Genomic DNA, 11,512 nt, shown 5'->3' with positions numbered 1-11,512 from the left:
CCCTAGGATATGTGTACAGACATTCTACAGACTTTACAGACAAAAGTCTATGGACAGCCTATAGACTGAATAAATAAGTTTTGGTAAGGGGTGGCCGCAGCTGGAGCATGCCAGGGCTAATTGGCGGTCGGTGGCTGAGGCCTACGTCCTGCAGTGGACTCAGGCTTGCGATGATGCTGATGCTACTACCGCTAATCGTATTCTCAAAATGGGTGTACTATGGGAGAGCGTTTTATTGAAAACATTTTTAGCCATATGTGTGGAAGTTAAAATTGCGCGCAGTACGTCTGATTCGTTGAGTGGGCAGCAGCGAAGGCACCAGACTGAAATGGCGCCTTCACTTTCCGCCAGCGTTTCCGGACCCCGAGGAATCGGAGCCGTGGGAGGCGCCGGCTGGCGACCCTCCTCCAGCTGCTGCGGCGTGGTCCGCTTCGGCCGACGACCCCGACGCGGCTGCGGCCGCTTCTTCTTGGTCGCTGCTCCTCGGCGTGAAGTTCCGCTGATAACGGATCAGGGAGCAGAGAAAGTACGCCTGCGCGAAAGGGGGCAGGTCCCGCTGTCAACGCCATCACGATCATCAGCCCTAGTTACGACCACTGCAGGACAAAGGCCTCTCCCCAGCACCTCTCAAATTAGATCTGTCCCATGCTGGCTGCTGGCTGCATGTCCAAGATACCCAACAAATTTCCTTGCCTCATTTCATGATTGTCTTCATGGTCGCACCAGGAAGAAGTTTTGTGCCAGTCGTCACAGTCACGCGGCCGCTATTGCGCTAATTGGCTTGGAAATTTAGAAGTAAATACCTCGCAACACGAGCGTGCTACTACTATCCTACCAGATGGAGCAGGTTTAGAATACGACCGTCTCTAATTTCCCGGTGTTTAAACGCACATGCACTGACTAAAAAACTTTATTAAAGTGATTAAATTAGGACATTAGCGACGACAATTATCTTCTGTTTGTGTCCATCTGGCCAGCTAATCAGCACGAAAAAGCAGCTTTCGTAAACTACTCATTTGTATTTGCAGTATTTCTAAACTAATATTTATCGACACCCTCAATGCTTCCATTTACAGGACATCTGAAAGCAGCTCTTAATAACTCCAGAGCTCGCCGCCAAAGTTTGAAGCAGAGTATTAAAAAAACAAGGCAGTAGCTATAAAAGGTGGAAGGGTGGAAATGGCTCACCTCTAAGGCGGCGGTCATGAGGGTAGCAGGTACGACAAAGTGCGAAGATAACTGAGTGAGAGACGCGCAGAGCGCCGGGTCAGGAAAAAATCCTTGTATTTCCAAAGCTAAAAACATCTGCTGCTGCAAACATCGCTCGGTCTCCGTGAGTATCTGACCCAGAGAGTTTAAGACGGACAGGAGCGCCGACTGGTGTGTGTCGCAAAGCGCGAGACATGCACCGATTACGTCATGCTGACATCACGCGCTGAGCGCTTGCTAATGCTTTCTCGCCGGTGCGCCTAGGGGTTCGGCTTTTCTCGAGAAGTTAGGATCACCGTGTTCAGGATTTCAGCATAGGCGAGACATGAGAGCGTTCAGTACTGCTCCCACACATCGAAGTCTTATTTCAGAATAAATTCTAGCGCCTTTCTCGCCATTGTAGGGGTCGGCGCAACGTCTGCGATTCAAAATGGCGTCTCGCGATCGGACAATAAGTGTCTCCACCCCTGCAAATGAAGCTTCATCGAGGCATTCATGATTAAGTCGACGCGCAACCTGTCGTCTACAAAAGCAGCTGAACGTAGCCCGGGACCTTACCGGAGCCACAGAGATTCTCAATATTACCTACAAGAAGACTCGAGCAACCGTCTATACGAGGAGTTTCCGAAATAGCGCTTCGCCCACTGTGGGAATGCCGGCAAGATGAGGTTTCGTATTTGGCTTGGCTAGTGTTGGGTCGAAAACGGGGATTCTGTCCCTGAAATCATCTGCGACGCGATGCTCTCTTCTGCGCTCAGATGAAATTATTTTAATACTGCGCTTTTCACGTTTTTGAAAATTTTTACACAGGTATTAGGCTGGTGGGGAAACTTTCACGGCAATTCTTTGAGGTTTGTCACGAGAAGAATCGTATTGCAATTGCTGAATGCACGTTTCATGCCGCAGCAATAGCCAAACCAAATCCGGAACCTCATCTTTCCGGCATTGCTGTGCCTCTCAATGCTGAATCAAGTGCTGAGCCGGCTGCTCTCGTTGTGGCTAACATTAAGATCATTATTTGACCGAAACGCAGCGTACTTTCCCAACTCACTTCACGGGGCCAGCTCGGGAGCTAAGTGGCTTTGGCGTTCGACGGCTGATCCCGACGCCACGGGTTCGATCCTGGTCGCGGCTGCCGTATTTGTATGGAGGCTACTATACGGAAACGTGCCTTGTTTTGTGCGATGTCAGCGCACATTAAAAGAACCCCAGATGGTCTAAACTAAAAAGGAGTCATCAACTACGGCGTCCCTTGTTTCTCTATTTGCAATTTTCACTTCGCGGGAATGCTATCTCACTCAAGTTTCTTGCAGGCTTCAATGTTGCTGGTCACAATTTTAAAGAAACAAGTTACGTTGCACTTATAGCAGCGCTTCATGAACCCAGCATTGAACCGCAGGTGACATATATTTGGAGAGCGGCGACGCAGTGCTGTTCAAACTGCCCGACCAGCCTTGAGAACCCACTAATCGCGAATAACTTGTGCGCCATATTATATAGGCCTACCTCTTCCCAGTGTAGCGTGAACTGGATCATATCAGCGGAAGATTCCGCCTGCAAGGAAGAAAGTAAAAGTCATTGCATTTCACATGTGTCGTCAAAAGCATCACTGTACTGGTTGGGGTGTGCAAACAAGGTCGGCAGATGTGGACCGTAGATACGCCAGACGAGCCCCCAAAAAATATCTTTACCTAAAACAAAATGAAGCATACATACAGGCCTTTGCAAATGATAATGTCAGGCATACAGACGCTCGTCTTATTTGACCAAGAATGGCCGTCTTTAATTTTCAGTCCTAAAATAATTATAGGCAGAATGGTCACGTGACTTCTGCGATAACTGGCCGAGGGAAACGAAAGCACAGCGCATATCTCGGCGCCTATCAGTGGCACTGGCGCACAATGCGCATCAGGATGATGTCACAGATAATACATGCATACTTTAGTTTGACCTGATAAATTAAGGTAGAAAATTAAATGTGTCCTGCTCTCACCGCCAGATGGGCTAGATAATACATACAATAGGACCAAACAAAGGAGGTCGTTCACCCGAACGCACTTATATGTTGTGAAGATGATACTGAAAGGGTGATATATGTTATGGACAGAGCACAGGTCATAGTTTGCCACTCTTTTCGTGTGAATGAGGCAGCAAAATCCGTTCGAGAGCAAAAAAAAGGGCTTCGCGATTACCAAGATTCTTAAAGCTATTTTCCAGCTGTTGACTGGTTTGGTCAATGGTGAACGAACTGCAAAAAGTTAGGAAGTCTCGTAGAATACGTATCTTGGAACGCCGCATTGACTGGCCTAGGACATGGGTTCTTAGGTTCATCACCATAATCTTCATTTTTATCAGCTGCTCGCTGGGTCCACTGCAAGACAAATGCCTCATCCACTGATCTCTGAGCACCTCCGTGCGGCGCCTAAATCTATTCACTGTCGGGGTAGCCTGGCCATGACAGAGATGGGTGGTGAGAACAGTGGAAGCTTTCGAGGATGCGTCCGCGGTGGTCCATGTCAGCTTAGAAAGGGGTACACAACCAGGGAGATGGCGTATTATTTACATAGTTAGGTACAACTATGCCACTCTAAACTCATCATCCTAGACACCCTGATTTCGGTTTATCAAGTGAAACAAGCACTTACACAGAGACTATAACTTACTGGACAAATACCTCGGACATATAGGATCCCTTCATAACATGTCCTGTAATAAATTTTTTTTCTCTTGTTTCTCTGCGTCGCCGCGGGAGGGCACGAAACTTGACATCTTTTTCAACAATGAAGCAGCCAAACAGGATGTAGGCTTTGTCTATGTGGCGTCATAAATTTGATGAGTAATTTATTGCCAGAGAACCGGAAGGCTCAACTTGCGCCTCCAAAGAAGGGACTGAATTAGAGAACAGTTCGCGTGCTAAAATGGCGTGTGATTGATGAGCACTTTCGCGTATCGTATGTTGTCCTACGAATACCATCGAATTGGCTGGCGGGAAACAGTCGCAGACTCGCCGACGCGGGCCGCACCTTCACTACTTGGTTGCCAACTGAATCGAGGGATAGAGAGTATGGCAAAGCACGAAGCCTCGTGTTTACAGCAGCGTGGCAGAGGTTTGGCTCTGGTCGAGGTCCTCACCTTGACTTTGTCGTGGACGTTGTAGACGACGGCGTAGATGCACAACCCGAGAAGGCGCGTTGCAATGGCCGTCGTGCAGAACACCATGTGCTGCAGGCTGTCCTGGTGAGGAGGAACGAAGAATGCGGCAACCGCTGGTGTAACTCAACCATGCGTTTTCTAGTACGAAAATGCGCCGCGGTCGTCAAGCGGTTAGAGCACTCGGCTACTGATCCGGAGTTCCCGGGTTCGAACTCGACCGCGGCGGCCGCGTTTCAATGGAGGCGGAACGTAAAAGGCACCCGTGTGCTGTGCGATGACAGTGCACGTTAAAGATCCCCTGGTGGTCGAAAATATTCCGGCGCCCCCCACTACGGCGCTGCTTTCTCCCGTTCATCTTTTACTCCAGCCTTCCTCCGTTTCGTCACGGCACGTTTGAGGTGTCCACCGATGCACGTGAGACGATTACTGCACCGTTTCTTTTCCAGAAAACACCACAAATTCTTGTACGAAAAAAATTGCATTCCCCGGATGATGCACGAAACTCAGCCTCTAAGGATCCACCTTACGTCATGGGTGCGAGGAAATTGCCAGAATAACTCGAATTACTCTTCGAGCGAAAAGTCTGATGAGTCGCTTGCGCTGAAATACCCTGAGCATGAGTGACAGACACTGTCTATGTGCGTTTATGCCATGAAGCCCGTGCGATGGGGACCACACTATTCTCCTTCGTGGTCCCGTATCACTAAGATGTGGGATAGTTACGCATCAAGAAGGAAAGCGGCCTCAATCCAGGACTCAATTAGCGGTTGATGAAATGTTGATAGTGTGCAAAAAAATAAACGCACGAATCATGCAAACACACAATCCGAGCTTAGATGCGCTCTTTTCCTCAGCGCAGATGAATAATAATAATAATTGGTTTTGGGGGAAAGGAAATGGCGCAGTATCTGTCTCATATATCGTTGGACACCTGAACCGCGCCGTAAGGGAAGGGATAAAGGAGGGAGTGAAAGCAGAAAGGAAGGAAGAGGTGCCGCAGTGAAGGGCTCCGGAATAATTTCGACCATCTGGGGATCTTTAACGTGCACTGACATCGCACAGCACACGGGCGCCTTAGCGTTTTTTCTCCATAAAAACGCAGCCGCCGCGGTCAGCGCAGATGGAGTTTTTGTTTCCCATAATGGGGTGAGGTTCGTTTTCCAACTATCACAGCCCTTAATTGATAAAATCACCGACCGGCTTTGCTCTGCACTCGCGCTGAGAGCGACGTCCCGTCGTTACGCCACCACCACCGGTCGGTAAAGCACTCCGCCTAAGCGTTGTCTGTTCGTCAACTGATCGTAGTACATCAGTTTGCGCGATGGATATCGACGCTTCATGCGAGGTGCAATGTCGAGGCCTTCGCATGGGTGCCCGATTTAGATCACTAACTAACAAGCCACACCATGCTGAATAGGCCAGCTGTCCAAAGCATGGTGTTCTTGTATCGTAAAAGGAGTCCATTCTGAGCTATGGGGGTGATCTTCGTGCGTACCTGGCCGACGGCGACGATCCAGGCGATGATGAAGCCCAGGTTCGCCACTCGCAGGAGGCATCCGAAACCCTTGGACAACCAGACGTACGGGCGCCCTGTAGAGGAGGCGTCAGCGGTAACCGTTCATTAAGGTGCACCGTAAGTAGAACGGAGCATGCCAGCGGTGGCAAAAACTGGCCAAAGCTGCATGCCAGTGCGCTCTATCAGCAGATGCCCGCGGACGCGTCCATCCCCCCGCGTGGCAGATATTGAGAATGTGCACCCTAAATCCCGATAGGCGTATTGAGCTCGTGTGGGTGCCGGCTCACTCTGGCAATCCCGGAAATGAGGCCGCCGATAACATAGCCCGAGGACTTATTTGCCGGGCAAATGGCGACCCCAGCCGGGATTTCTCGAGGGAGCGGGCACACACGTTTTCAGAATTAACTCAACAAGCACGCCTTGCCCGTCGACTCTATCCCCCTCCCCACCCCCGCCTATCCCACTCCCAACAAATCCTCTGGAGGCGACTCGAGACCCGATCTCATCCTACCCCTCAGCGTCTCTCCTACTTCCGCCATGTTTCCCCAGAGTGCACTCTCTGCGGAGCTCCGCACGCCACCCTGGACCACATCCTCTTCGGCTGCCCTGCCAATCCTCCCCCGCAGGGACAGCCCGCCATCGGTACATGGGAGGAATGGGAGGCCCTCCTTGCGTCGCAGGACCCGGACACGCACGCTGTGTGAACCGGGGTGCCAGTGCCATCTGGACACATGCGCGTAATGTGAGGGCTGTGCGGTGGCCCTGAGACCTTGCACGGTCCAAACTCGCTTGCTTAATAAAGTTTTCCATCCATCCATCCATGCCCAGGAAAGAGCGGGGGGGGGGGGGGGGGGGGCGGGACACCCGGCTGACCCATCTCGATGATCTGATGCTCGCCTTATCGCCGCCACGAGGGCAGCCGCGCTGCTATCATCACGCGCGCCAGGGGCACATTCAGCGCTGCATGGCAGGGTTTATTGTTTGCCCGCGTCGTGCAGAAAAGCTAGCCTTCAGTGGCCTGCGTTTTCTGCTTCATAAGGAATGGCACCATTTTCAGTCTGCGTGACCGCTGTGGTTTGCGCTTCACTTGGCGGCGAGTTTGTTGCGCTATGGAGTATGAGCGCTTCTGCAACGCTTTCGCAAGTGCGGCCAAATTTTTTTTTGGCTCAAGGGAACGCATGAAAAAACGAATGGTATGCATATCCCCTTCAGCGGCGGTGTGTACAATTGTACACATCAAATTTGGCGCCACTTTGCGCTCCCGCCCTTGCTTCAAACGGGCCGACACCCCACGTGAGCATTGATGAATGCCTTATAAGTGAACAACTAGTGAAACCTAGTTTCACCTAGTTCAGACGGCATGGCTCATGACTTTGAGCTCTATCGAGGGAAAGGCACTGGCGTAAGCAACGACCATTCACATTTGGGCCTTGGTGGTTCGGTTGTGATGCGGCTTGTGGAAGCGCTCCCGCATGGTCTCAACATGAGATGCTACATGGACAATTATTTTTCTTCTGTGCCGCTCTTCCGAGAGCTGAAATTGCTTGGAATTTTAGCGTCTGGCACGATTATGGCCAACAGACTTCTAGGCTGTGAGCTGAAAAGCGAAAAAGAGCTGAAGAAGGGAGGGCGCGGAAGCTACGACTTCAAGATTGTTGAAGAGGAACACGTGGTCATTGTTCGCTGGCACGACAATGGTCCAGTCAACATGATCTCTACAGTTGTAGGACTAGGCACTATCACTAAGGTGAAGAGATGGAGTAAAGCAGCAAAGGAGCATGTCGACATCAACTGCCCGCAGGTCATCGCCGAGTACAATAGATTTATGGGTGGCGTTGACAAGTTGGATTTTTTGATATCGCTCTATCCCCTTCATGCAAAGACGAAGAAATGGCCAGTAAGGGTAATCTCCCACTTCATTTCCTTTGCAGTTTAAGACAGCTGGCTTGAGTACATTCGCGATGCTAATGTAAAGGGACTGCCAAAAAAAGATGTGAAGGACGTTATGGCCTTTCAGTCCGACATTGCAAGGAGCTTGATTGCAAGCAACAGGACTGCACCAAACAAGAGGAGAAGACCGAGCACCAGCTCTGCAAAGCCTGCCCGAAACTCACATATCGGCATGCCCATGCCGACAAACTCTACAAGGTTTGATGGAAACAATCACTGGCCCATTCACATGAATGCCAACTTCCCGCAAAGGTGCCGAAACACACGCTGTGTTTCGAAGTCTCGAGTTTGCTGTCGCAAATGCGCAGTTTTCCTCTGCCTAAGTGCCGCAAAGGATTGTTACTATGAATTTCATGCCAAAAAGTAGAAGCAATCGAAGTGGGCAAGCTGAGAGGCATTGAAAATTCATTCTCAAGTACTTGTGAAGAGTCACAGCACCTGGAAATAGTTCTGCCTATGTGAGTGGTTGTCGACATACTTTATGGCCTAGAGGCGCCATGTGTACAAATGTCCACATCACAAAAAATTTCTGTTGACTTAATAAACATGTTTTTCTTCATACCACTCAGTTTGGGTAGCTGTTTATAGGCAATATTTGAAGGAATCAATTTCCCTTCTTGTTGTCTTAATTCACGCCTGAAGGGGATATACTGCCCTCGTTGCTTTTATGATAGAAACAGTTGCTCAACAGCATGCAAGTGAGGTAATTGAAGACCGCCTGCTTCAACACAAATTGACTTTCTTAAACTGGAGAAAATAAAGTTAAACAAAATTTCATAGAAAATAAGGTTCTCTGCTTGAGTGCTCCCCGACCGGTTATATTTTGAGCGAAGACAACGCAGCCAATACGTGCATGCTATTCTTGAGAGAGACAAAATTTCGACCGCACTTGAGAAACCGATCCATGTTCTCTTTTTTTTTGTACACGTGTCCCCTCACGCTCCAAGCCCTGTACACGCGGAGCTCACCCTGTTTCAAGTAGAAACTGTTTCCACCTTTTGCTTGGCTCAACCCTAATAATAATCTGATGAAAATAAAACACATGATTTATTTATTTATTGATTGATTGACTGATTGATTGAAAATATTGAGCCAGCTATAAGTAATGGCTAGGTGACACTTTCCATCACCCCGATATAAATGAGAAGCTGATAATTATACTATCGGGCTACCGCTTTTGCTATATAGTCGGATACAACTCAAGAACAAAGCGTCTTTTCCCCGTTAAATAACCCCCTCCAGCCAGTGGCGTCGGCCGGTTCTCGTGAGCCTGCTTACGCGACGATGCAGGGAGTAGCCGATGAGAGTGAATAGTCCTTTCGTCCCATGGTCGGGGATAGTCCCCTCCTTTCATTGTCACGCCAGCAGGCTCATGAGAACGCCATTGGCTGGAAGGGGGGCCCTTCACCGGCGAAAGGCCGCTTCGTTCTGGAGTTGTATCCGACAACAGGTGCAACGAAGATACAGACTGAACTTGACTTTGAAAATCAGGTATTGGAATCTTTCTATACTGTAATTCGGTTCTCTTCAATAAGCTCGTAAAGGAATTGGGGGTAAATCCCAGACATCAGGCGTCAATAACGGCATTTTGTCCATCTGCTCTAGGAATGCATGCCATATCTAATGGTAACTTACTCTCAGCTTCATAATAGTCCTTCCACAAGACAGCTTTTATGCACTCACTCTTTGCTTCGCACACCATCGCCGAAAGAAACATGACGGCCAAGTGAACGGCCAGGAACACGAAGCTGACAAGCTGCACAAAATGGAACCAAACAGTGCATTTTTTTATGTCTCTTTCCAGCGTATGTTTTCACTGAGTTCATGATTTCCAAGAACGGGTACATGTTTCTACTTATACGCAGCACATGCATACTACGCTGAACACAGCGTAGCCCGAATTTTTTTTTTTTTTTCACCGCACAGCTCTATTAGCGACAGCATAACTTTACCCAGATAATGAAATCCGATTGTGCGCGAGCTAGTTTGATGACTGGTTTAGCTGCCGCAAACAGTACTATCTGGCCGCGAGGAACATACTATCGTGAGGACGACGACCTGCTCGCATGCAACATAGCCTTCCCCAGCGCAGTGAAACGGGCCGCGGATGATGGCGCTGGTGAACTGTGCAGTGTCCTGCTGTAGACTGTTTCCGAGAAGCAAGGGGGGCGGGGGTGGGGCGTGCTTACCGCGTAGCTGAGGGCGGCTGACCGAGCCTGTCTCCGGCCCTTGCTGGCCCCGCATCCCATGTATGTCGTCGATTCTTCTTCTGCTTCGAATTGGAGATTAGCCGCGCGGCTTGGGGTGGGGTTTTCTTCTTCTTTCTCCCGGTGCTTTTCCAACTGGGAATTTTTTCGCCTTCACTCAATTGGTCTTTTTCTCTCCGTCTTCCTGACTTCACTCCAATATTTCTGGCTGAATTATTAGCAGTAATCATAGCCTTACGAAAATTAGAAACTACCGTTTCTCAGGTCGTGGTTATGGCAGACTGTCTGTCCATTTGCCCTTCATTATCCTCACCCACTGAGTCTCGGGCATTACGCCTCTTTACGTTCCTGATTCCGCTCCATCTAAATTCGGTAAGATTGCTTTGGGTACCAGGTCAAATGGGCTTTCACTAATGAGGTTGCAGATTCCTTAGCAAGAGCCTCTCTCTGCGGCCCAATTGTTGCTGTCCTGCCAACGTGTGCATATACAGCTGCGGGGAGGTTTCACAGCTACACAATTTTTCAGGAATTTGCTGCCTCGGTTCTTAAATCATCTCCCGAATATCAGCATCTTCTGCATCCTTGGAGTAGCAAAGACTGGCGCTCGCGCAGACTAGAGGTCTCTTTCACGCGTTTGCGTTGCCGGGTTCCCCTTCTAAATTTCTACCTTCACAGATCTGGCCTGGCGGCTTCCCCACTGTGCCCTTTTTGTGCCGAACCTGAGACAATAGATCACTTCCTGGTGTTCTGCCGCCGCTTCTCTCATTTGAGGAAGCGTCTTTTGCAAATTCCATTTCATCACCTGGGCTTGCCTGTGTCCTCCGCGGTTGTTCTTTCCATTGGCGCTTCTTTGCTTGGACGAAGCGACAGGAGTGTGCGCTCTGCTGTGCAAAATTTTCTTCAAGAAACGCAACGACTCTCATTCTAATTCCTTTTTCCCGCTCTCAGTCAGTACGACATTGAAACACTACAGGCATTGTATACTATTATGCACATTAAGCCATTGTCCCGTCCTCGATCTCCAAGTTAACAGGACCCCTGTCCTTCCGTCTTCCAATCTATCAGACTACATGCTATTACCACTCCTTTTCTCGTAAAAACTTTCCTGTATCCAGCAATTAACCGCCTGTGTCTTGGCCACTCCCCCGTAGTGGGTATGTGCCAGCAACATCTGAGGCCTTCCTTCATTTTCCAACTGGCGCCACTGGATATGCGAGAATGGGTCACCGTATCTACGCCAAAATGAGAGACGAACGCAGGCAGGCAGACAGGAGGCTTGATTTCAAAACACTTTATGGCTCCACTGAGGAATCCTGATTCACTTTATGCTTCCTTCACGATTTATGGGGGTTTAACGTCCCAAAGCGATTCAGGCTATGAGGGATGTCATAGTGAAGGTTATTCACTTTATGCAGAATACGTATTTAGCCAAAAGATTGGGAATGGAAGCATTGCCGTTATTGTAACGTTGTAACCC

The 11,512-nt window shown here is 49.4% G+C and overlaps 1 protein-coding gene across 1 annotated transcript; it reads right to left on the bottom strand.

Annotated features, from left to right (window-relative positions):
- Positions 1–280: 280 nt before the first annotated feature.
- On the bottom strand, positions 281–10,077 carry LOC144119650 (uncharacterized). Its single transcript, XM_077652217.1, has 7 exons — positions 10,018–10,077; positions 9,512–9,584; positions 5,858–5,952; positions 4,342–4,443; positions 2,716–2,763; positions 1,189–1,239; positions 281–532 (listed from the first exon to the last, which is right to left on the bottom strand). The coding sequence occupies exons 1-7, from the start codon at positions 10,075–10,077 to the stop codon at positions 338–340; spliced, it is 624 nt and encodes a 207-aa protein (XP_077508343.1). The 3' UTR covers positions 281–337.
- Between the last annotated feature and the right edge of the window lie 1,435 nt (positions 10,078–11,512).

Source organism: Amblyomma americanum, chromosome 2 (assembly GCF_052857255.1).
Source record: "Amblyomma americanum isolate KBUSLIRL-KWMA chromosome 2, ASM5285725v1, whole genome shotgun sequence".
NCBI lineage: Eukaryota > Metazoa > Arthropoda > Arachnida > Ixodida > Ixodidae > Amblyomma > Amblyomma americanum.
This window is presented reverse-complemented; position numbering and strand designations above follow the sequence as displayed.